Below are 24698 nucleotides of genomic sequence, written 5' to 3'. Positions count from 1 at the left end.
TTGCATTAATAGCATTATTATTACTACGAAAATAAAGTGTATTTGCAAAATATGCCTACTTATAAAGACACTATCTCTACTCAAGTTATTTTTATGTGCTATTTTCCCTTGTAATCTGTGCCATCACTTCTATATTACATCATATTAGAAGTTGCTGTTTTTATGTAGTAATTATAAAATAGGTTACCAAATTGTTTATTAATTTAGCGTTTATTTGATATCGGTTCTAGTCAGAGCCGATGGCCTATACATGCCCTACAGTTTCTGGTATTTATTACGTGTCTCTATGAAGAAAGTTTCCGTCTTACACAATTTGGAAACTAACTAGTTAGGCGCGCCGCGGTCTACTGTGTGGGTCCTGCTGCGTGCTCTGTCCTCGTTACCATGGAAACCGTGTTACAACGTTGTGCTCTGTGATGCTAATGCCAGTCCTGAGCTAGACGTACCAAACTCAACTATTTAAGAAGAACAAGAGTTTGTTTTGTTGTTATTCGACATTCATATCATCGCTAGAGATGTCACCACACAAAGATGTTAAATTTCCACCTTTAATACCGTCACAAAAACAAAGGTAATTCATTAAAAGAAGACAGTAAAACATGTGCTATGTGCTAACTATTGTATTATTATTGTTAACTATTTGTACCATATACAGCTAAAGTACAATTTTGAATACGCTCTGTTTTTTTTTTTTTATTTTAGACCCGTGTTTGACCATAGTGTTCAAAATGACAGTGTCCAGACATCACAGGAAGGGCAAGAAGGAGAATGTGCTGGTGCTGTTTCTGTCCAATCTGGAGCAAGAAAGGTAAGCAAAGCAGGAGCAGCCTCATCAAACATAGCAGGCTTTAACTTATGAAAAGCTGACTGTATATCATTGAATATAAATGATAGATCAAGTATTTTGATTGCTGTAAATATGTGGGAAATCAGCACCACAAAGCAGTGGCAGAAGAAGTACTTGGGTTCTTTATATACCAGTACAACTATGTAAAAATACCGTGTTACAAGTAAAAGTCATGCATGCATAATTCTACCACGTAAGTAAAAATACCCAAGTATATAGTCAGCAAATCTCATTCTGTGACTGATATATGTAATATGTGTTATTATTGTATTCTTAATAATGATGCATCAGTGTTAGAGCATCACTTTACTGTTAGTTAGCTAGTTTAGACCAGTGGTTCCCAACATAGAGGTCATGAGATGATTAATGGGAGAGAAAGGAAGAAAAAAAAACATATTTACACTTTCCCCTGATATTTGTAAAATATTGAATAATTTTACCACTTTGGACTAAAAACAGTCAAATGAAGAGGTGAAATGTCTCTTTGTTGGAACTGTTGACCACTCAGAGGAAAGAAAGGTCAGAAAGGTTGAGAACCACTGGTTTTTAGTGTGTTTTATATATATATATATATATATATAAGTTTCTAATGTTTTTAATGTAAAATCTTAACCCCTATAGCTGTGCTGGACAGGTAGCAGTTACATCTATGCAGGCCCATGGAGGAAGCCTCAGCTCCTGATAGACCTGGAGAGCTATGTGAACAAAGAGCTGCATACTATCAGCTCCCATGAGCCAAAATTTCAGGAACTGAAACTACAGGTGCTATGTTTTTTTTGTTGTTGTTTTTGTTTTCAATAAACCAGAAGAAATACCTTACACTCTTTTCTTGTCAGACAGAGCATATGATAATCTGCTTTGTCCACAGGTCTACCGTGATGTATTTGGTTGTTTCATCAAAGAGTTCAAAACCTACCAACCCCTTCTGTCGGCCATCAAAAAGGAATATGAAACGGCTTTAGGTCAGAAGCTGTATGAGTAAACCTGTCTGGTCATTTTCATTTCTTAAGATTTCCCCACTTTAGCACTCTTGTAAATGGAGGCCTAAAATGCTATAAAATAAAAGAAACCTTGACAAAGGAGGAAAAATATTAAATGCGACAAAGATTCAGATATAATAAAGGAAACTCCTGTCTTTCAGGTTGAGTAGAAATATGCATTTGTTCAAGAAAAGAGCAAGTTCACTTGATTCACATTGAGTTTGCAGTATTCACTAAAGCTGCTTTTGTGAGAACAAATCTGGGTTAAGACATTATTAAATGTGTAAATAGTTGATGGCAACAAATATTAAGATATATTTCAAGAAATGCCCCTGATTTGTTTTTCTTAAGTTACTAACAGTGAATGTGGTGTCTTGCTATCTATGTTACACAGATAAGGTGAAGTTACACCACTGTAGTGTTGTCCAAGCTGCATTTATTGGTGCAGTAAGCAATTCTGGAGAAAAACTGTTGATTGTCGAGACTCATTACCAGGTTGTCAGATACTTATATATAGGGAATGACCCTCAGCAATCAACTATCTTTCCAACCTGTGATTGGCCAAAGTCTCCCATAAGGGCTAAATTTTCTAACTTTTGAAAACAGAGCCAAGAGGTACTGCAGAAGTCTGGTTTTCTCTTAGATCACTGAATTACAATATACTTAAAGATTATAATAGAAGTTTGGCCCAATGATGCCAAAAATATACTGCCTATCCCAGATTTAAGAAATTAGGCCAGAATAACCAGAACAATTGTGGATAAAATTATAGCAGTAAAATAAACACAAAGGTGTTTGAAAAACCACAAGACACTCACAAAAACATATTAAATGTTTATTATATTATTATATCAATGTCAATGTCACAACTTTATCACCATAAGTCTTAACTTGCCAAGTCATTTAAGTGAAATTCATTATCTTTTTGAGATATGTTGTTTAAAAAAACAAAAAGACTTTGAACAAAAGGAACAAAAGCAAAATGTCCCTGTGGAAACTGGAGTTCAGTGATTACTAAATGTGATTACAAAATAAAGCTAACAATATTACAAAAGCTTGAGATGTTAGTTAATTGCACATACGGGGCATATGGAAGAAACAGTCGTTTTGTTTTTTTTTTAATTTGGGAGGTTGTTAAATATATGTACACATTATGTTTCATGTGCAACTGCAGCTATAATATTTTTTATTGCTAATTCATCTTTCATTTTTTTTATTAGTTAATTATCCTCTGAAATGTTTAACATCATGACAACACAACAGATCCTGAAATGGCTGATGTCTTCAAATGAAATGTAGAGAAACAAGCAGATCTTTGAGTTTGAGAAGCTTATCAAAGGACTTTTGCAATAAATTAATTATCACAGTGATCATAAAGCATTTTTCATTTAGCCAAATAACTGTTTCAGCCAAAATACTTTCATGTGTATAATCTCAATGCATTTTAAATCTGTTCAGCACACCAGCGGGATCAAATCCAGGAACTGGAACCACTGCGATCCCGTCTGAGGCGGGTGACAGAGGAATGTGACAGGAGGATTCAAGCTCGCTGGGCGGAGGAGCAGGCTGAGATTGGAGCCTTGAAAAGGGAGAAGCAGCAACTGCAGAAGGACATCGAGGCCATGAGGGAGAGAGAAAAGGCCATGCAGGCAGTGGTACATGACATACTTATAAAGTGGTCTTCTGACCACCATTTATCTTTTGTTTTATATTCACAGGAGTTTTCAGGGAATATAACTTGATATTATTGATTTGCACATGAATTTCTTCTGTTAAATGTTTATATCATTTATTAATTTTTACCTCAAATATGTGTATGAAAAAGTTATTCAGTTTGGGGATAGAGATCTCTTTATCCAAACAAATTTTTTGTTTGAGATTCAGTTCACATAAAGAGGTCACTGATCAATTTTAACTTGTCTCATCCACCCGACTATCTTCTGTTCCTCTCCAGCTGGAACGTCTGCAGTCTGAACTCTCCAACCAGTATCTGCAGTACCGAGAGGAGTGTGATGCCCGCAAGTTGCTGATCTGGCAGCTCAATGACCTAACAAGAGGCTCTGTGAAGGAGGAGCACCCTGCAGATGAAAATACAGGTAGAGCTCCAACTATTACCCAGTTTTCCAAACTGTCAAGACAGCTGATCAGTTGATGAACTGAAAATGAATCAGACACAATTTTGATAATCAGTTAGTACTTTTAAGTTGTTTTTTCTTACAAAAACAAAAAGCAAACTCAGGTTCCAGCTTTACAAATGGCAATAGTTTCTAGTTACATTGGTCTTCTATGATGACTGTGAACTAAAGGGGTTAAGACAGTTGGTCTGTCAAAACTAGACATTTAAAAATGTCACCTCAGGCCTTGGGATGCGTTTTTTCTTACGTGTGATGGATAAAGTGATTAGTTGATCAAGAAATCAAGAAAAGAATCATTAGCTGCAGTCCAACATTGCTCCTTTATTTCTTGTATTGTATTCCTTCAAAACCATGTCCACTGTCCCACAATTTCTGGTTAAATGAGTAAAATACTGCTTCTGTCTTTAAAGGAATAGTTTTACATTTGGGGAAATGCTTTAGAGCCCAACTGATTTTTCTGGGGCCATAAACTGATATTAGGAAGTTAAAAAAAATTGATGTATTGGCTGATCCTTTTTATTTATATATCTAAAATCCAAAATGACAACAGGAGACTGAAACAGTAAACTTTAACTGTTATTTTTAATAATTATAAATAACTCTAAATTTAAATAAAACAAAATACAACAACTTGAACTAAGGAAAAAAAGGTCAAATATATATAAACTGCTGCCTATAAAACCAAAGAAATAGAATTAAAAAATGATTTGCATTGAATTCTTTAAAACAATATTGGACAGCATGTACTCTGATCTAGCTGTACCAGGCTAATATCATCATCAATCTGGCTGTGATATGCATATTCACTTTCTCGCTGAGCATTAAATGAGACAATGGATACCACTATCACATCTGAGTATTAAATATAGCGTCTTAGCTTAATTAGCTTAGCTTAGCATAAATACTGGAAACAGATGGGAAACAGGTGGTCTTTGACTTTGTTCAAGTGTAAAAAAAAATTGCCTATTAGTGACTCTAAAGCTCACTAATTAATGCATTTTTTCCAGTTTGTTTTGTCCGTTCAAAAACTGAGGTGAAAATAGACAAGTTGTTGTTGTACTGGGGGTTATGTGCTATACTTTTTCTTGATCTGAAGTCACTGCATTCGTCCAAGAAATAGTTCACCTGGCTGTAACTTCATTTTTACCTTACAAACATGAGAGTGCTATTAATCTCCGCAAAACACAGGTGTGTTTTCCCCAAAAAGACAAATGAAAAATTATCCTAACCTTTGATTTTAGGAATTTATAAATAAGAGGTTCAACCAAGTAGCTAACATGTAGATCAAATTAAGCATATTTTGTTCAGAAGTTTGTTTGCATTTTAAAGGCGGGGCTAAGGACCTTGTGGAGCTGCAGCTCGCTCTGAAGGTGTGTCGGGTAGACCTGACTAAAGCCCAGGAGGAGCTTAATAGGATGAAGGCAGAGTACTGGGATGTCGTGCCACGATGCAACTGGGACACTCTGGAACAAACACACAAACAGACCCTCCAGCAGGTGGCTCATATAGACACATGTGGTGTACACACAGCACACACACACTTGTCTGACATACATTAAATTCATAATTTCAACATGTCTTCATGTCTTTTATGGTGTCCAGTTGAAGACTCTGCAGGGGGATTTTAATCAGTTGAAGAATGAGTATGACACCCTGCTGGAGCTCCACAAAAGCATGCAGAACGAGGAACATGACCCCGTCACTGTGCAGGTACTTGGTGTTACCCGTTGGTACACTGGGCCTCATGCAAGAACATTTTCGTATTCTTATCTTAAATTTCTCTTGTTTTTCTTTGTACGAAGGGCTCGTATGAACATGTCGTATCAGAAAGAGATCCTCCTGTGTGTGTTTGAGTGCATGTGCATGAGACTTGTAAATCAGCATCATTAATGCCCCAATAATACAGTATATGTCTGTGCTTCTGGCCCTGTATGTCAGGAAGTGTTCATTCATGAAAACGGCATCAAAGAGTAAAAACAAGAACTTTACAAGTTTGGTGACTGATGTCCTGCTTTCAGAGATACATAAAGGAAAATCTGTCATTTTAATAGCGTCAGCAGGGGAATTAAGAGACTTTGTACAGCAAAGAAATGGGAATTACGAGTGCTTTTAATGCCGTGTGGTTGAACTCTCACTGAAATAAAGAAGAAATGTCTTGATACGAAAATGGCTTCAAAAAAGAAAAAAAAAAGTCTTGCCACAGCAAGAGGCGATCGATGACTGAAAGAGGAGGAGGGGGTGAAGGGAAAGTTCCCATCACGGAGACAGAGGACAGAATAAGTGAGGATGTTCACCTGGACAGAGACTTCATAAACCTACATGCCAATACACCTGACAGCATATACTATAATTTGAAATTCAGTCAATCAGGATAATGTCATAATAATTATAAAGTGTAATTTATTTTTCAAACTCAAAATGTCTTGTCAAAACTAATGAAATATACAGTCATTATTAGAAAAACCAGCAGACTGACTGCACACGACTCTACGACAGGTCTGGACCACTCAGAAATTGTCTTCATATCTGAAAGAAAATTCAAAATACAAGTATATTGGTGAATTCCACAAGTTTGCCTAAATCACTCGTACACATCACTTAAGAACAAATCTGTTCATATGAACAGTTCTTGCATGAGGCCCAATATATGATCAATTAGTGGTTGTCTCTAAATTGCATATTACAGGTGATCATGGGTAAATGTAGGTCAATTTATCTGCAAATCTAACTAATTTGTTAGCATTTTAAACTAAATAGAGAAGCCAATGTGCATACATTCGCTGAGTTGTTTGTTTAAAGGAATAAGTTTGGCTAAGAATATTGAAAAATTAGAAAAAACAGTGTTTGATGACATTGAATGTAGCGTGGGATCATGGGAGTTGTTGTTTTCATTCATTCAAGGCAGAAGTCATGTTCACAGAAGAGGTAATGTATTACGTTCAGTCAGGCTTGGCATCATCCTTCCTCACTCTCTGATGTGTTCTGTATTTCACTGGAAGTTATACAACTGGAGACAAGTGGCAAATGCACTGTTACCTTAAGTAAAATGATGTATTTCTGTAGATTTGAACATTATTGGAAACAGTTGAGATAATGTAAGTACATAACTCAACAAAATATAGTCAAGATTCAAGATGTTTTTTGTCACACCAGTTATACAAGTACAAGCGAGTGACAGACTTTGGCCGGAATGCTCCAATATAAAAATAATAGTATGTAAATAACAGAACAACAATTAAATAATAAAACACAGAATAATAATCGATAAAGATAAAATATGCAGTAATAAGATAAGATGTGCCTTTTTAAAAGTAAAATATACAATAGCGAAGAAGATGAAGAAGGAGAAGGAGCTTAGCTCAGCATAAAGACAAGACACTGTGAAACAGCTAACCTGGTTCTGTCCAAAGGTTTACAAAAAATCTGCTCAACAGCATCTACAATTCACAAATGAGCATGTTTTATCGTGTTTGTTTAATTTGTAAAAGACCAAACTGTGAAAGTGACAGGTTGTTGTTTTAAGAAAAGGTCTTACAATTTTTACAATTTGTTTTTTTAAACAGATAAAACAAACATTTAAAGGTTATTTTTGACAGAGCCAGGCAGGCTGTTTTACTCCTGTGTTCAGTAATTATACTATGCTAAACTAAGCTAACCATCATGATGTAAAGTATCAATCATCTCAGATAACTCCTGACAAAAAAGGCAGGAAGCATATTTCCCAAAATGTTGAACTATTATTTTTTATTGTTTTACAGATGGATGAGAGTGTGTCCCAAGATCAAAGCCAGATTCAGTCCAATCAACTAAAGGTGCCGACAGACTCCGATGCCCCTGAAGGCAGCACACTCACTGTTCAGGAGTTTAGGTGATATAAACAGGTCACAAGCTTGCCTCAAAGGGCTTTAAATCTCCAGAACATATGCCACCCTCTGTCCTTAAACCTTCAATAAGAGGTAGAAATAAGGGAAGACTTCACTTATAAAAAAGATGTTATTCTCTATGGCTGTTTTTCTCTATTAAAAGAGACACTTTTGTGTACATGAATGTCTGTATAGGGCAGCTGTGAGGACAGCGTTCCCTCTGAAGACAGATCAGGAAATAGATGAAATCGTGTCCTCGGCTCAAAGCGAACCAGACAGCAGCAATGATGTCATCTCCTCTCAGAGACTCCACAGCCTGGTACGTATCAGCGCAGGTTTCACTATTCTTTCAGGCTGATTGAATTTTTTGTCATTCACAAGATGCGATCAATATTTTGCATCTGCAGCCATTGTACGGAAGTCCTTGTGCTCTTGTTTGGTGAAAACATTGAATTCAACTTTAATATTTACAGAAATTGCGTCCACCTCTTCCAGTTAGAGCTGCAATGATTAATTGAATAATCAATTATTAAATCACAAACTATTTTGATAATCCGTTAATTACTGGATAATTAAAAACTGACTATAGCTTCTTGAATGTGAATATTTTCTTTCTGGTTTCTGAAAATGTCGTCTCGGACTTTGGGAAACACTGACGTCAACATTTTTGACCATTTTCTGACATTTCGTGAACCAAACAACTAATCAGTTAATCAAGAAAATAATCAACAGATTAATCAACAATGAAAATAATTGTTAGTTGCAGCCTGACAACCAGTGGCCATCTTAGTCTGAGTAAAGGGGGAAAAAAACATTAGACCATTAAGGTATTTTTCATGATTTCTGTGTTCAGGGTTTTTTTGCAGGGACCTGAAACATGGCTCTGTGACATGCCGGAGCCATGGTCCCCCAACACTATATAAGCCCCACGAACTGACACACAAACGGTTACAAATGCATTGTAAGCAGCAGCAGTTCACTTCAGCTCACTTCAGTTCCAACAACCCGACACAGAAGAAAGAAAATACCACCCTGTCGCCGTCCTCTGGCTCTGGTGGCTCGAACATGTCTGGATATGTCCAATAAAGCTTCTAGACCAGGGGTGCCCACACTTTTTCGGCTTGCGAGTTACTTTTAAAATGACCAAGTCAAAATGATCTACCTACATTAAAAATGAGGAGGCAGACTCACAGCCCAGTCCACCCACCCCGAAAATGATCAAGACAGCAGCAGCACCCTCAGATTGTGACCCCCGGGACCGGGACATCAGCTGTGCATCTGCAACTCAAGCTAACGTCCCAGGTCAAAATGCTAGTATTTCAGAGGCACCGCATCAAACAACTAGCTTCACATTTCTGGGAAGGTCATTTGGTAAAGAAACGTTTTGTTGGTCATTCAGTGCGAGCTGGTTTAGCAAATGGAGATGGCTCCATTATATTGAGGACGGCGATCGCGTTGTTTGTTTCATGTTCATGGAGATGTTTTGGACAGTCTGGACATTGGCAGCCTAATGAGGAGCTTCATCAGCGCCAACCCGGAGAGGAAAGCCACATTTGGAGTTGTGTGACGCCGGTCAGACACTTTTCTTTTCTAATGCTGCCGCCGCGCAGCACACGGCGCCTTTACACACAGAGTTCAGCACCACAGTGACATGGACAGCAGCCGTGACAAATTGTTTATGGTTGACAAGGTGATCGGCACCATGGACAGTTATACAGACAGATTTTTGCAGTCTTAATTACTGTGCGGGTATTTTTTAATCATTATTATCAATGCAGGGAGTTGCGAGTGCAGCGCAGAGCTTTTTTTTTCTTTTTTTTATGTTCCCGTGACTATGTCTCAGACTGGCTGCCCTGTACGTCAGTCAAGTGGCAAATGCCATACTGGGGATGGATGATAGGCTAACATCTAATTTTCTTGTTGAATGGCATGCGATCTACCCACACTACCTTTGCGATCGACCAGTCGATCGCGATCAACGTATTGGGCACCCCTGTTCTAGACAGAGCATCCATGTTTCAGGTTGTCTTCAGGTCGTAGCAGTGTTTGACACTGAGACAACAGAGTGAACACGGTCCCAGCATTTCAGAGCAGAGAAACTGCTCATTTTTTCATGAGTTTGACAAATAATTTTATATACTAAGCCACTTTTTTAATCACGTAATGTCCTGGGTTGTTAATAACACTTTTCTGTGGTGTGACAAACTCATAACACACATTTATTGTTGCTTTAAAGTATCTTTAATGAAACGTAAAATATTTTTTATGTCTTTACATACAATAAAACGAGTTTGAGTAGCTTTCTGCTCACTTTCTACAATTTAACTTAATTTCAATGCTCCAACAGCTTGCAGAATCCAGTGTGGCGGCCTTACCTGCAACTCTTGATGAATCAGAGGAAACTTCTGCATCAAATCACCTTCCAGCCAGTGACTGAATTTGTTGTATTCATTTTATTGATTGTCAGGTAAGAAGGGAGGCCAACAAGGACGTGTAAGAAGAAAAAAGTGTTGTCTGGAACTGTAATTCTTGAATCACAGAATATTGATTTTCCCCACAATGCATTTTTAAAACAGTCCTGATATTTAAACATAAGTACAGTGATTTTTCATTATCAGTGTCTTGTGTCACAGTCTTAAAATAAAACAAACAGTGCTATTCACCTACATTGTGATGGGAGTGGCAGCAGAAGTGTTTGCTGTACTCAGCTCAAAATCTTAATATGAAGTCAGTTGGGGAAACATTTTGTGATTTGACTGACTTGTGCCCACTTGCATAAAAGCACTTTGGCTGCAAAGAAACCTTTAGGAAAAATTCTTGGCATAAAATCACCTTAAAGATTTCCTGTTGTAATGGAAAACCCCTAAATATGTGTAGCTATAAGTTTCCTCCGCAACCATTTTTGTCAGAAAAGTTTAAGGGACCAATAGCAGTGTCTTAAAAGTGAAATAATTTGTGGAACATCAGACACTGGCTGAATTTATGGTGACTTAAGAGGATGAGGAAAAATTAAGTTTTTAGGACAGAGAAACCCCACTGGACACTATGAATGATGTCCAACTTGTTAGACAGCATAGAGTTGACATTAGCACTAGCAACATTGTAGCTAGCTAGCCAAACATAAACAGCATTCATATATATTATCTCATATATTAATTCATTCTTGCTGTCATAGTAACAGTTCTACATGACTTCATCTATGATTCATTTCATAGCAGACGTCTCAAATTGATTTTGTGAGCAACTTATTGTCACATCTTCTGCTTGTGTGTATTTGTTATGCCTGCTTGATTAACTTTACCTGAGATTACGTACTTGTGCTTTCCATATTCGTTAATGAGACCATTATAATCTTCTTTTTCTTCCTCTTATTGTCAATTGTGAAGAGGCAAGCTAACACAGGCTAACAAAGTGATGTTAAAGAATGATGTGAGTGGAGCATAACCTCGATAAATAAAATGCACATGTGCAAAGAGGCAACACGAGGCTTTATACAACACTTGCAAGTGAACCTGTTAGCCTAGGGGAAAAATTAAACTTAAGGGACAAGCGTAAGTTTAAAATTTAAGCTGGTTTATGCAACCGGGCACTGACCCTATGATATTATTACAACTGCCATGTGTGCCTTATAGAATGGGTTAAAGGTAGAATCAGTAGGATTTGTCCATAAACGCACTAGAAAGATAGTTGATTGTCTAATTCCCCACGACGTCAGATGCCGTCGTTTTGGGTTGGTAAAGCAGCCCAGACACCACAAATGAATGAGAAAATAAGGAAATACAGGCAGAGGGCAGGGTCTATTCAGATACAGACACCAACACACACTTCTAGAATCATAGGTGATGACTGAAAGAGTTTATGTTTCCGAGTCTATGGATGTTTTTATAAGAAATTGTTACTTATTATGCTTTTAATATAATTCTGTCAAATGCAATTCTTCAAAATCAAAGTAATCACTGTAGATTTGTAATGGTTATTGTGGTTATAGTGTTTAAGCTATTCATTAAAACATCAAAATATGTTAACTCTGGATACGTTTGTCATTTTTCATGATATTAGCTATTTAAACTGTATCTGAAACAGGCCAGCCTCAGTGTCCTTGAAATAGATGGTCTGGAGAAAGAGATTAATGAAAGTGCTGGTAATGATAAAGTAACCAACCACCCCAGATAACAGCAGTAATTTGTAAATGCCAGCCTTACTGTGCGTGTTGTCATCATCTTTCAAAATGTTCACCCTCCTTTTTCTATTAAAGCTTCTCTGTCATTTTGCCTGATCAAATATCCTAAACAATTTTTACTTGGCTGACGTCTAGATAAAAGCAACCACAATGCCAAATGCACAAAGAGGATTTTGACATTTTTACATACATTCCAGCATTTTTTGTTTTTTTGCTTGGTTGTTTGTTTGGTTGTTTTTTTTGTACTTGTACAGTGTGTAAACCAAACTCAAGAATCTGGGACCTGACATCTTAAATGCTGCACTTTGATCACTGACATTATTTTGAAGTAGCAGATTTGAAACTTTTGCAAATTATATGCACTTATGTGAAAAGAATTTGCTGAAATTTTTCAAGATTTCAAAAGGATGTCTCTATATAAACTTTTCATATGACTAACTCAGACAAAACAGAAAAAAATGTTTAGAAAAGTTGAGAAGACAGTTGACAAGACAGATGTCTTTGTGAAGTAACACAGCTGTGTAGTTCCCTACCCCAGGCACTGCTGTCATTAAAAGTGGTTGTCCTGACACATAAGAAGAGGTTTTCTACATGCTTCAATGCATAAAAACAGCTTCTTTAACTGCCTTGTGGCATACTATTGTTGATTTATTTTTGCACATTGTTTTGAAGCCATTTGCCAGAAAATCACTTGCAGATACTGACAAAACCGCCTTGGAAACCAGCTTGTTCTCTTTGTTGATTAGGAGTGAGTGGAGTGACCCTGCAATTCCTTTCACAGGGTTTAATGAATCAGATAGTCGGTAAATATACTGAAAAAACTTTTACCATGCAAGGCAGCTGTATTTGCAAGATCATGAGATCACACAAGAATCCATCCTCTTTTTTTATGGTCTTTTTGGGGTGCAACATTCTCCCATAATAAAACAAAGTCTTTGAAAATGTGATCAATGCCCACTGGAGCGTCAGCTGGGTTAGGGAGTGAGGGGTATCTGTGTGCAGGGCTAGCTTCGTTTCTGAAAAGCATCAGCGCACCTGTTGGAATACCATCAAAAACTCAAACATCGCAAATGTTGTAGGTGTTACTGGGAAATTGTATATAGATAAAAACTCTCTTTCTCTCTAGTGAACAGCTGACCCACCAGCAGAGACTGATTCTGAACACATCTTTCAAGGAAGACTGATTTGTTCCTAAATAAAATGTCTCTATTATTCCAAACAATACAACTATGTGGTGAAAAGTAGACAAAGGAGTTTGTCTACATTACAAAACTAAAGCCACCAAAATGCGAGAAAATGTGATGGGGAATAAAATGCTTTGCTCAGTATAATTTAAGGGAGTGAAATCCAGGACATTAAGCCCCCCACATTTGTACTTATTCAACAGTTTTTTGGGGTTTTTTTTATATGATGTGTACAGTTCGTCCAGATAAAGTTAAAAAGCATCTGATCAATAGTTTTACATATTTTATTATCAAGATATATGGAATGAGCTGTATATGTGAGCCTAGATATTCCCTCCTTCTTAATTAGGACTCTACCTTTCAGGTAAAGATCCCTGTGCAGCCACTAATTTAATTTCTTTTGAGTTTTTAGAATAATAGGGGTGAAACAGGACCACTGCTTTAGAGAAGTTGTTAATTATATCTAGATATCTAGATATATCTAGAGCCATTAGCATAAACAGCAAGGATCCCTCGTGCCAGGCTTCAAGATATCAAAGTGGTGCAGCCAATCAGCATCCTAGGAGGGACTCCTGGCAGCTATGGGTGTAGTTTTAAGTGTGACGACAGCAAGAAGCGTCCATGGAAGTGACTATGTTGGCTTCTTAAGCACAGAGACTAACAATTTATCTATGTAGGACAGAGGTGAAGAAGTTGGCACATAAGTCAATCAAGGACATGTTTGGGCAGTTTGAGCAGCAGGTCAACATTAAGTGCTGCTCATGCCCTCAACACCCTATCTTGAACAGACTCCAAACACTTCAGGTAAAAATCCCTTTGTGCAACTCACATGTGTCTAGCAGTCCTGGAGGAAGAATAAGTTCATTCTTTTTTAAATTCATCTTTACACATAAGTGTATCTGAAACCATTTCAACTCGAAATTACAGAGATGGATGATTATTAATGAGAAGGGAAAAAAGTTATTCTGCATAAATGGATATTTTTTGGACTTTTCTAAAAATTTTGCTTTGTTGTGAAATGGACAATTTGATGTCTTCATACAGTTATTTGAACTGACCCATCTTAGAAGTTTAGAGGGTAATTGTTTATGTCACAGACAACTGAAATGTGTCAAATGTCTGTAAAGTGTTAATCTTACAGTCCTACCTTATTGAGAGGCCCTGTGTGGAAATCTTCTCTGCCTGAAATATTTCATCTGATATCATTCTTATAGTATATAGAGCATATTCTTAAGTAAACTTCAGCTGGAGGACTCTGGGTGGCTGATTATGGGCAGTGCAGCTCATTTTTGTCCCTGGGCCAACTAACAGGTTTGTGTTCCCAAACTGGAGGGAGGGCCCCCTTGGGAGGGGTACATGGGGCCACTGCTAGGGGCAGCATGAATGACCAGACCCAGGGAGAAATAAAGAATGAAACAAAATTAAATGAATATGATTTTAGAGCTGCAAATGTTAATTGAATAATCCATTATTAATCGATTATTGAATTAATTGCCAACTATTTTGAAAATCAATTAATCAATTTTAGTATTTTTTTCAGAAAAAAAGGCAAAATTCTCTGATTCCAGCCTCTTAAATGTGATTATTGTCTGGTTTCTTTAGTAATCTATAACAGTAAACTGAATATCTTTGAGTTGAGGGCAAAACAAGACGTTTGAAGATGTCATCTTTTGATTTGGAAAACACTGATTGACATTTTTCTCCACTGATTAAAAAAAGAGTATTTTTCCAATATTTATACAATCATATCACAATGTATGCAAAACTGCATAGGTCGTACGATAACGAAACGGATGTTCAGCTAACAAAGCAACTGGTAAAAATCGTTCACACATAAACACTACAATTCCCACAATCCACCGGGCCGGTTACCGTTTTGACTGCGTGCCTTCGTAGGACAGTAGACTCTGCACTGTGCCATCGTGCCAGCCGGCCTCGGCGTTTGTTAGAGGTAAGTTTTTATTACTTATTTTTAGGAAAACCTCTCATGGAATAGTGAATGGAAACATGTTTGAAAACAAAACGCGCTGGTTTGGTGTGACGTTTGATGCAGTATAAGGTAATATAAGTAGTTGAATTGGCTGCTCCTGCCTGGTTTTTGGGGCTAACGGAGGGCACGCCTATGTAGGGTAACTGTTACCAGTTAACGCTAGCTGCTCCGGGGCTCATGAAGCTGTTCGCAGGCCCGGAGGAGACATCAACATTTGGAGGAGACGGGGTATTTTTAGCAACCGGTGAGAAGGCCAACAGCGGCCAGCCAGCACGTTAGCTAATGGCTGGAGATCTAATTTATCTAACGGCTAACATTAGCAGGCGGGAAGGCATGCTAGGTATATGGACTGTCTTTGCCAGCACAGGCTAACGTTAGCAAACAAGACAGCTCACAAGCTAGTACGTTAGCAGCTAGCTAGTTAGTTTCTGATAACTAGCCACATATGAGCGTTTCTATTTATTAGCGTTACTTAAAGAGCCTGTTTTGCCCCTCCTCTGAGGTAACTAAATTTACGATGGCCTACAACTATCTCTGTCCCCTCGGTGTGTATGGTGAACGTTGTCTCGACTTCAGAGCTCTCAGATTGTTCCAGTAACAACAGTGTGTCGTTATGTGGAAGCACATGACTTGTGCTGTCAGTGTCACCCAAGCGGACAGACACGGCAGATTCAGCAAAACTTGTCTGGGCCATTTTAGTCCAAGTATTTTTAGTGCACAGCAAGCCTGACCGTAAATTTCTTTTCGTTGTTGTTTTTGGTTTACTTTTGTAAATTTTGGTCAGTATTAAAGGCGTGATATAACTATATATATATCTTAACACAAAGTAAGTGAGATGATTTTTGTTGAGAGCTGCAGGAATCAATTGCTTATAAACCGATGATTAAATTAATTGCCATCTATTTTAATATTCGCTTAATCGTTTTCACTATTTAATTTAAGTCAAAGTTCTCAGATTTCGTCTTCTTAAATATGAATATTGACAGTAAACTGAATATCTTTGGATTTTGGACAAAAGACTTTTGAGGACATCATCTTGGGCTTTGCGGGAGACTGATCGACATTTTTCACAATTTTCTGACACTTTATTGGCAAACAACTACTAATTGATGAATCCAGAAAATAAATGACTGATTAATTGACTATAAAATAATAGTTAATTGCAGCCCTATCTTTGTTTCAAGTGGAGATAAATCTGTGTGACACGGAAAGTGATATTTAGGCCTCTTTAACATTTCCCTTGGTCCATACATTCTGGGGGTATACACTTGATTTACACATTTTGCTTTCATTTCAATGTTGCTACACAAATACATATGCTCAGTTTAGGGCTGCATGATATGGTTAAGAAATATTGTGATTATTTGGACAGAGATTGTGATATGATTCATGATTAGTGGGAATGATCATTTTTGCATCACAATTTCAAAAACTGTTAAAATCATGAGGATGTGACATTTATTGGGGTCTGTACCAAACAAACATGTTTTCTTATATTTGTAGGCCAGGTCATCTCTGCAGCACTGCAGTACTGTAATATAATGCTGTTTTGTCACACATATTTCCTTTAGCAAAAGAATCGCAGCCTCTGGTATTTGGATATTGAATATTGCACCACATTATGATTTTGATAATATTTCGATAATTGTACAGCTCAAACTCAGTTGCCATTAGGGTTTTTAACAATTAAATGTAGCCACCATTCAGCATTTAATTGGTTAAAAACTGTATTCACAAATGATATATGTTTTGTGTACCATTCCGTCAGAGCTCACAGGTTTTCTCACAGTTTGGTTTGGTGTCCTGTGTTGGGTATGGCAATAATTGTGCCGCATTTGACGTTGTTCTGTTTGTCAGAATTATTTGTTGAATAAGGACAGATGTGCAAGAGCAGCTGTTTTGAGCGAGAGCCTGATTGGTTTATTGTTCTGCTCGTTAAAATTATTTGTGCTTCACGAATTAATATTTCACATAATGAATGTGCTGCTAGAATTTCTCAAATATAACTTAAACAGATTGTGAGGAATGTATCTTTAATTATTAATGATTAATCGAATTGTTCACTGTTGGTTAGGGAAAATGGGCAAAATTTACAACCCTACTTGCCATGGTGATCATACTACAATAGTTGGGGGTAACCCCCCCAAAAAACTCAGTTTATCCACTTCATTTAGAGTTTACTCAACTATTTTCAGATCAACTGTATCAATCAGTGATGGGGAAAAGGTGGGTAGGCCACTGTTTACCCACATTTCATCCACCTCTGTATTTACCACCACATCCCGATTATAATGTTCAAATATTGTTGAAATGGCTTCAGAGAAAAGTTTCTAATATGAAATGAAACTTTATTGCTATAGATGGGATGGACAAAATTTTAGAAACAACTGACAGACCTCCCATAGGTATCAGATTGGGGCCACTGCAAATTATTTACATCATTTTCATATTCTTTCAGCCAACCAACCTTGTGGCTGTTAATGGTTCTTTTCCACCAATGTATTGCTGTTTTCATTCTGGTTCTCTGTCTGTCTTGTTAACCTTCTCCCCTTTCCCCTCTCCATCTTCCCAGAGTGTGTTGCAGGGTGAGTCAGGATGGGTGAACAGCAGCCTCTGTGGGAGCAGATAGGATCCAGCTTCGTACAGCACTATTACCAGATGTTTGACTCAGATAGAGGACTACTCGGATCCATATATGTGAGTGTGACAGAACAATGCTTTTGTTCAGTTATAAGATAACTTACCACAGGGCTGGACTGCACCTGTGATTTAACATTTTTTAGTGGATGTAACACAAATCTAACAAGATCTTGGTACCTGCTGCACTAGTTGAGTCTGCTTAAATGGGAGTGGAGCCTGTTTTTATGTGCTCATCAGAGACACAATTTTTTTGATCAATAATAGATTCATCATGAACAATTTATTGGACACAGTCTATTTTTCCTCTATCAAAGTTGTCGTTAAATATACATCAAATAAATACAAGTACTTGACTTATGAATTAATCAGTTACAACAAAACTATGTCAGTTTTAATTGCAGTGTGTGCATGATGCACCTCTTTCTGTTGGCATTTAACAAATCATCAAACAAAAGGCAGTATCTAGCAGTATAATGCTGCACCTGAGGTATCTGTCTTCACTGAACTTAACATTTGCAGATTTTTACAATCCAGGTATTAGCATGTGCAAATTAGGAAAGCTACCTAACTTGATATGTTTTTGATTGCTCAGATATTCTGATTATTGATTGATCTACATCATCATCTGCTCACACATCAAAAACTGTGATTTAAAAATATGTCAAAACTCTTTTTTTCACAGAATTAGTTTATTCCTTGGAATTATCAGTGTCATGGATAATATCCTGCCTGTAGCTTAATCGTCTCAGTAATTTTTTAAGCCCAATCCGATGTCAAATGTTCTCTTGTTCCAGCTGGGGTTATTATAGTTAATACACTAAATGAAAAACTAGGTCAAAAACATTTTAGTAATTTGGATTAAAAATTAGAACTAGACTTTAGAAAAAAATAAACACCTACTGAAATGCTATTGTTTATGTACAAAGCTTACAATTTTTTTTTTACATTGACCACGAAGCCCTTTGCCATCATAATATGGTGATTTAGAAGCCTGTTGTATTTGAGGTTTGTCCCCTCAGAGTTGTTGTAATTCCGGAGTTTGGTTCCGTTTTTGACATGAGGGAGAGAAAATAAAAAGAAGCTGCTGTCATTGGATTAATGTTACATCTCTGTGTTATGTTAATTATTTTCTTATTTAACCTGCCCAGTTAGGCTATCCCAAGATGCCCGCTTGACAGCAGCATTTCTTTTAATTGTGCCTGCACACGACTAAGCTATGGGCATGTGGTGAAGACCTGGTACAGGGAGGTGTGTCAGACGCTCGCCTGGCAGGGAGGTGAGTTGATCTGCCTGCTCCCTTGGCTGGAGAATTTTCTCGACTGCATGAGACAGCTGAAGGTTGCAGTCAGATCAACAGTGGGCTGCTGGTGAACAAGTCGGCTTCTCTCTTCTTATGTGACAGACCCCCGGGGAAAGAACCCACAAGAAGAACAATGTGATCGTCCATTGGTGATGCTTCACTGTAGACATCACCCAACCCTATTGTACAGGAGCATCATTGACTGATACAAGCCATGTAAAAAAAAAACACAGATGAACTGTAATGTGTAGAGTATGTCAGTACTTAAATAAGGATTATTAACGACCGCCTCACTGTCCTGCTAATAATGATGTCTCATGTAATATTGTGATTGTATGACAGATTACCAATAAAATAAAAGGTATAATCAAAATATATTCATATTTGAAGCAAACCACCAGCATAAAAACCTGTATGCTAGCATTATCTTAATTTCTCTGAAAACACATGGGGTCTGACTAATCACTGGAAAACAATCATGTCAGTAGAACGCCTGTGTAATGAAACCTAGTATACTACAGCAAGTAGTCCAACCCTTAGTAATGAGATGATTTGTAGTCCCTGCTGAGTCAGCAAGCCAACTTGAGGTAACACTGATACTTTCTGGAGGGTGTGGGATTTCTCTAACTGACTGAATACCACACATACAAATACAAAACTGCTTTCCTACCTCAGACTTGTTGTAATTCAGATATTTGTTGAAATTATTTTTACATGGACCATAAATTATATTCATGAAAGGAAGCTGATTTAATAATTCTATGTTAAGAATGTTATAGCTGCAAGAAATAGTTGAAGGACCTGTGTCCATATAGCATGTTTTTCTGAGCACCCATGTCCTCTTTTCAGTTGTTGCTAATGAGCAGAGAGCGGCTGCCCAGAGAAATAGCGCTGGGCCTCTTTTTTTCCGAGCGCTCCACCTTTTTTGGGCAGCTGAACTTTTCAGAAAGGCACTAGTGTCATCACCATTGCTTTTTTTCAGGCAACCGGTCATGTATTCGGAGGACCTGTCACCCTGGTAACCAAAAATATGGAGCCTCTTTATTTTATTTTTTTTCCTGATGTGGGCCAGAGAGACGAGACTCAGCTCATGTCTGTGCAGGAGCCAGAGGGGAAAGGTGTTTTGAAAAGTGTCAGTGTGTTCAGCTCTCAATACTTCTGTAGCTTCTTGTGGACCTGTGTGTGAATGTCTGTGGTTTGAAGTTTAGTTTCTCTCCTGTGTCGCTGTCGGTGCTCTGAGGTATCTGCTTTATTTCACAGCTTTATTTCACGTCCAGCTGATAAGAGTCGAGTCACGTAACTGTTGGAGAAAACCCTGCTGCTTCCTTTTTTTTTTTTTTTTAAAAAAGATATGTTTTTGGGCTTTTTTTTGCCTTTATTGGATAGGACAGCTGAAGAGCAGACAGGACACAGGGTGAAGAGAGGGGGGATGTCACGCAGCAAAAGGCTGCAGGTGGGAGTTGAATCAGCAGCCGCTGCAGAGGACTAACAGCCTCAGTACATGGGGCGGATGCTCTACCAACTGATCTATAGGGCCGCCCCACCCTGCTGCTTCCTAATAAAAGTTTATGGATAATAAAATATCAGGAGACCCTTATTATGAAGAATTGACAGAAAATTACATGTGGTTCACAAGTGTTATACAGCTGCTTGATTCAAGAGGAGCCCAAATCAAGACCACTGTCTTCCCTCTCAGGGGCGTGCCACAGTTTGCCTCTGATCGGGAGGGGTTGTTAGCAATAACCAGAATTTGTCAGCGAGTGGGAGATCAGTGCTCAAACCACGTAGTGAAGCCTTAGCTGAACTCAAACTCTTGTCAGTCTCAGACAGATGGGGCTTGGAGGGAGCCAGTATCCCTTCAGTTATGTCGTGGATTTCTTGATGGTCCCTTCATCTGTAAAAGGCATCCTCTGCAATTCATTCTTTTCCCCCCAACCTCCTTCTTTTGCTCCAAACAGATTGAGACCTCTTGCCTTACGTGGGAAGGACAACCGTACCAGGGAAAAGAAGCTATTGTTGGGAAACTCAGGGTGAGTTTCTGGTAACTTGTTAGTATGTACATTATATTTCACAGAGGGTGGACCACCTAAGTAACATAGGCAGCGTCTGTTACTCTGGTGGGAAGAAAGCATTGTATTAAATATTTCTCAAGTTTTAATGAAAATAGTTCAAGATAAATTAGAGGAAACTTGTAAAGTAAACGTTTTGATTTCCAATTTTTCTTAAATGTCTGATATACCTGTATTCATCTTCCTGTTGTGTATTTTTCCCCTGTGTGTACATGTGTGTGTGCCAGAGTCTCCCCTTCTCAAAAATAGCGCATATTATAACAGCGCAGGACCACCAGCCAACTCCAGACTCCTGCATCCTGAGTATGGTTGTAGGACAGCTAAAAGTAAGTAGCATTCAGTTAATCATGTCATTTTTGTTAGAATTTAGTCTTTAAAATTCAGTTCAGAAAAACCGACCGATGTAGCGCAGCACTCTTCCTGGACTTAATTGCCTAGTGTTTCTGCTGTGGTCATGTAATGTTAAAATCTCTGAAAACTTGGCTTGAAATGGTAAAAATGCATATATGATATCAAAGTTTAGTTTCTCATAGGGATGCACCAATACCAGCATCAGGAATCAGTCTGATCTGCCCTTATGTATTTATACTCATAAAACTATACTATACCCATACCTTGCCACAAAAAGTAGACATGCAACTTGTGCAATTTGATAAAACATTTAAAGCATCAACACGATGTCGAGGTAAAGGGGCTTGTTAATTCTTACTCTCTCCTGCGATGTCATGATGTGTGCAGTTCCCTCTGGCGCCACAAAGGCTTTGAACAACTTTTTTCGCCTATGCATTAGTACTCCAACACCTGTAAACAGACACATAGATGTGTAAAATCAGTGTCCATACGATGACTGCTTCAGCCAGTGTCTCCAGCATGTGCTCAGAGTGAACTTGTACCTCTGCCCTGGTGATTGGTGACGCTGTAATCCAATTTAGCAACTACTGTTACCTGAAAAAAATCTGAACTTTTACAGCAGGTAGCGATTTTGCTTTTCCACAAAAAAAAAAAAATTAAGAAAGTTTTGTTTACAGGACAACTTTAAGCAAAACTAATTAAGGGTGTAAGAAAATATTAATACACTTGAGTATCACAATATGATGTTTAGTGATATTGTGTTGATTCTCAAAACACTATCATTATATTGTGATATGGCTAAAGATTTGTGGCAGTGGATTGCTTTGGGTTGCTCAACCTTTATAGACATTAGACACACAAGTTTGGCTCCTTTTTACTCTGACCACATCAGCTCCAAACCCAACTTCCAGATAGTGGTGGTGTTAACTATCTTCACTATTCTATTCACATTTTTGCACTTAGATTATGCCAAAAAATAAATTAAGAAATTGCAATTACACCTGTATCGTGATCAGGGATGTGTGTGATTAGTTGACAGTGTGATACTAATCGCTTTTTATCAATATTATGCTCAAGCACAGTGTCGTCAGTTAACTGTTGCCTCAAGTTGTTAAGCAGCTGCCCACCACTAGTTGGCACTGCAGCTCCAGCAGACAGCAGCCCTCTGCACCCAGGGGAAAGCCTCAGTGGCCCAGATGTTATTATAAGCTAAGTGGAACAGATGACAGTGCGGTTTGTCAGTATTTTGATATAGAAAATGAAAATAAGGTTGAATGTAGGCTGTCAGAATAAACTGGTGTATATAACCACTCTGTTGGAGCAATCTGTAACCTCCGTCTAGACATAGACATTAACCTGCCAGCAGAGCGGGCTGCTGCTGCTAGCACTGCTAGGGTTAGCCACACTGTGTGGCAGGCCAGCAGCTAACATCAGACACTGTGATCTTGTTTAGTCTGAAAAGTTGAAGCATTTAGTGAGTTGTTGTCATGTGTTGTGCATGTTCATAATGCATGGTGCAAAGTGCCACATATTTCAGCTCATTTAGAATACAATTTAGTGTTTTCTTACTATTAGACTAACCAAATAGACTGAGTTAAAATTTGTGTTTAAGTGACAGGAAAATTAGCTGCCAGGAACACCCCTTCCTTGGTCATTATATGTATCGTATCACCAAATTCTTGCCAATACACATCCCTAAAACCTGTTAGTAGCAGCCTTGATTGAATTTGCCGGCTAGTTGGTACAGTTTCAGGTTTGTATTCTCCAGCTCAAAGTCCTTGGTGACATCACTGGCATTATATCCTCTAAACTGGCAGAGAAGGAATTGCATAACTGTTTTTACTGGCTGAGTGGTGCTCCCCACAACTGGCATACTTACTTTAGTGTGTGCGACTGCTAAATTAAATCACTGTACTGCTGACTTCATGCTGAACCCCTGCTATGTCTGTTTGTGTGTGTGTGTGTCTGCAGGCAGATGATGACCCCATCATGGGTTTCCATCAGAGTTTCATCCTGAAGAACATTAACGACGCGTGGGTGTGCACCAATGACATGTTCAGGCTGGCCATTCACAACTTTGGCTAAACCCCCTCCCCTCTCTGGTGGGCAGGGGCGGCTATAGTGAAGGGCACTGTGTGATGAATTAAGGAGGGAGGGCAGGGAGGAGTTGAGGCTGGAGAGAAGAGAGAACACTCGTCCCTCCCTCCTGCCGTCTCATTTATGTTTGACAGACGAGCAAACACCGGATTCTAGATGTCAATCACTGAACCTCATCCAGGTGCGTTTTCAAACCACCCCAGCCAGTAGAACTACAACATGTTTTTTTGCTGCGAGCCGGCCGACCAATCAGATGCCCCTGTCTGCCACTCCACTGATCTGCATGACGCTGGGAGCCCCCCCATGACAATATCTACACTCAAGCCACCAGAAAGACAAACAGCTGACCGACACCATTAACTCTGTTCTGCTGTTCACCTTCTTTACTGAATTCTAACCCATTCTACTCTACTGTTGACTCCACTGCTGTCAGCTCAGTTGTGTTTGCACCATCATTGACTGGTTTGTAGATCCATATTCAGGTTCAGAGTCGGCTTCTTCAGCTCCGACCTCATGTGTTGTACGTTGTTTTTAGATGCCACTTGTGTGTTGCCTTAGTGCGTTTAACTGAGTTCTTCCTTTTGCATAATTGTTTACTTTGCCATGATTTGCTCTTTCATGCCAGGTTTCGCTCTCGCAAACCAAAGAGTCATGGAGGACATAAAGTTTGACCCTGCTGCGTGATTGGCTCTGACCCTGCATATTCTATCTCTCTTTCTGTCTCTCTCAATCTCTCTTTCGCTCTCTCACACATGTCTGGCAGTTACCGTGGACTACAGCCACGATAGACAATAAAACCTGGACTTTTTTCTTAACAGTGTGTCTCTCCATATTATTCTCTATGGCTGATTGTTTTTCCTATCCCTCATTTTATCCATGTACAAGTGAAGTACATATATCGCTTTTTGTTAATTTATTAGATCGGCTGACCTTATTAGAGGATCAGGTGGGGGAATTGTCAAATGAATGCACATGTCAGCCATAGGTCTGCAGGGTTGTAATGTGGCTGACAATGACCTTATTAAGTGGATTGTATATCAGCCAGATGTGACCAGTTCACAT

General features: G+C 38.4%; 2 protein-coding genes across 5 annotated transcripts; both read left to right on the top strand.

Moving 5' to 3' along the window:
• Nucleotides 1-3: 3 nt before the first annotated feature.
• Nucleotides 4-10593, top strand: tsnaxip1 (translin-associated factor X interacting protein 1). 3 transcript variants are annotated; one of them, XM_084733410.1, is made up of 11 exons: nucleotides 4-571; nucleotides 703-808; nucleotides 1482-1609; nucleotides 1716-1809; nucleotides 3286-3482; nucleotides 3782-3923; nucleotides 5292-5458; nucleotides 5565-5672; nucleotides 7721-7830; nucleotides 8021-8144; nucleotides 10173-10593. In XM_084733410.1, the coding sequence occupies exons 2-11, from the start codon at nucleotides 769-771 to the stop codon at nucleotides 10260-10262; spliced, it is 1200 nt and encodes a 399-aa protein (XP_084589536.1). In that variant the 5' UTR covers nucleotides 4-571; nucleotides 703-768; the 3' UTR covers nucleotides 10263-10593. The 3 variants fall into 3 exon arrangements, 2 of the variants coding, with proteins under 2 accessions (XP_084589536.1, XP_084589535.1); XM_084733409.1 differs by having other exon boundaries at nucleotides 1469-1609; XR_014771725.1 differs by lacking the exon at nucleotides 10173-10593 and having other exon boundaries at nucleotides 1469-1609; nucleotides 7721-7918.
• Nucleotides 10594-14993: 4400 nt separating this feature from the next.
• On the top strand, nucleotides 14994-24451 carry nutf2 (nuclear transport factor 2). Of its 2 annotated transcripts, none has more exons than XM_084734432.1 (5): nucleotides 14994-15140; nucleotides 17752-17876; nucleotides 21078-21149; nucleotides 21416-21514; nucleotides 23511-24451. In XM_084734432.1, exons 2-5 carry the CDS (start codon nucleotides 17775-17777, stop codon nucleotides 23622-23624), a joined length of 387 nt encoding a protein of 128 aa, XP_084590558.1. In that variant the 5' UTR covers nucleotides 14994-15140; nucleotides 17752-17774; the 3' UTR covers nucleotides 23625-24451. The 2 variants fall into 2 exon arrangements, with proteins under 2 accessions (XP_084590558.1, XP_084590559.1); XM_084734433.1 differs by lacking the exon at nucleotides 14994-15140 and adding an exon at nucleotides 15302-15423.
• Nucleotides 24452-24698: the final 247 nt, after the last annotated feature.

Source organism: Lutjanus erythropterus, chromosome 13 (genome assembly GCF_056507025.1).
Source record: "Lutjanus erythropterus isolate fLutEry1 chromosome 13, fLutEry1.hap2, whole genome shotgun sequence".
NCBI classification, from domain to species: domain Eukaryota; kingdom Metazoa; phylum Chordata; class Actinopteri; order Lutjaniformes; family Lutjanidae; genus Lutjanus; species Lutjanus erythropterus.
This window is presented reverse-complemented; position numbering and strand designations above follow the sequence as displayed.

What these genes read in the sequence shown, in the direction of transcription:
- nutf2 (XM_084734432.1), top strand. Translation starts at nt 17,775, where the DNA reads ATGGGTGAACAGCAGCCTCTGTGGGAGCAGATAGGATCCAGCTTCGTA. An exon ending in GACTACTCGGATCCATATAT is followed by an intron (nt 17,877 to 21,077) that starts GTGAGTGTGACA and finishes TGCTCCAAACAG; the next exon opens with ATTGAGACCTCTTGCCTTAC. An exon ending in CTATTGTTGGGAAACTCAGG is followed by an intron (nt 21,150 to 21,415) that starts GTGAGTTTCTGG and finishes TGTGTGTGCCAG; the next exon opens with AGTCTCCCCTTCTCAAAAAT.
- tsnaxip1 (XM_084733409.1), top strand. Translation starts at nt 516, where the DNA reads ATGTCACCACACAAAGATGTTAAATTTCCACCTTTAATACCGTCACAA. An exon ending in TCCAATCTGGAGCAAGAAAG is followed by an intron (nt 809 to 1,468) that starts GTAAGCAAAGCA and finishes TAACCCCTATAG; the next exon opens with CTGTGCTGGACAGGTAGCAG. An exon ending in GGAATATGAAACGGCTTTAG is followed by an intron (nt 1,810 to 3,285) that starts GTCAGAAGCTGT and finishes AAATCTGTTCAG; the next exon opens with CACACCAGCGGGATCAAATC.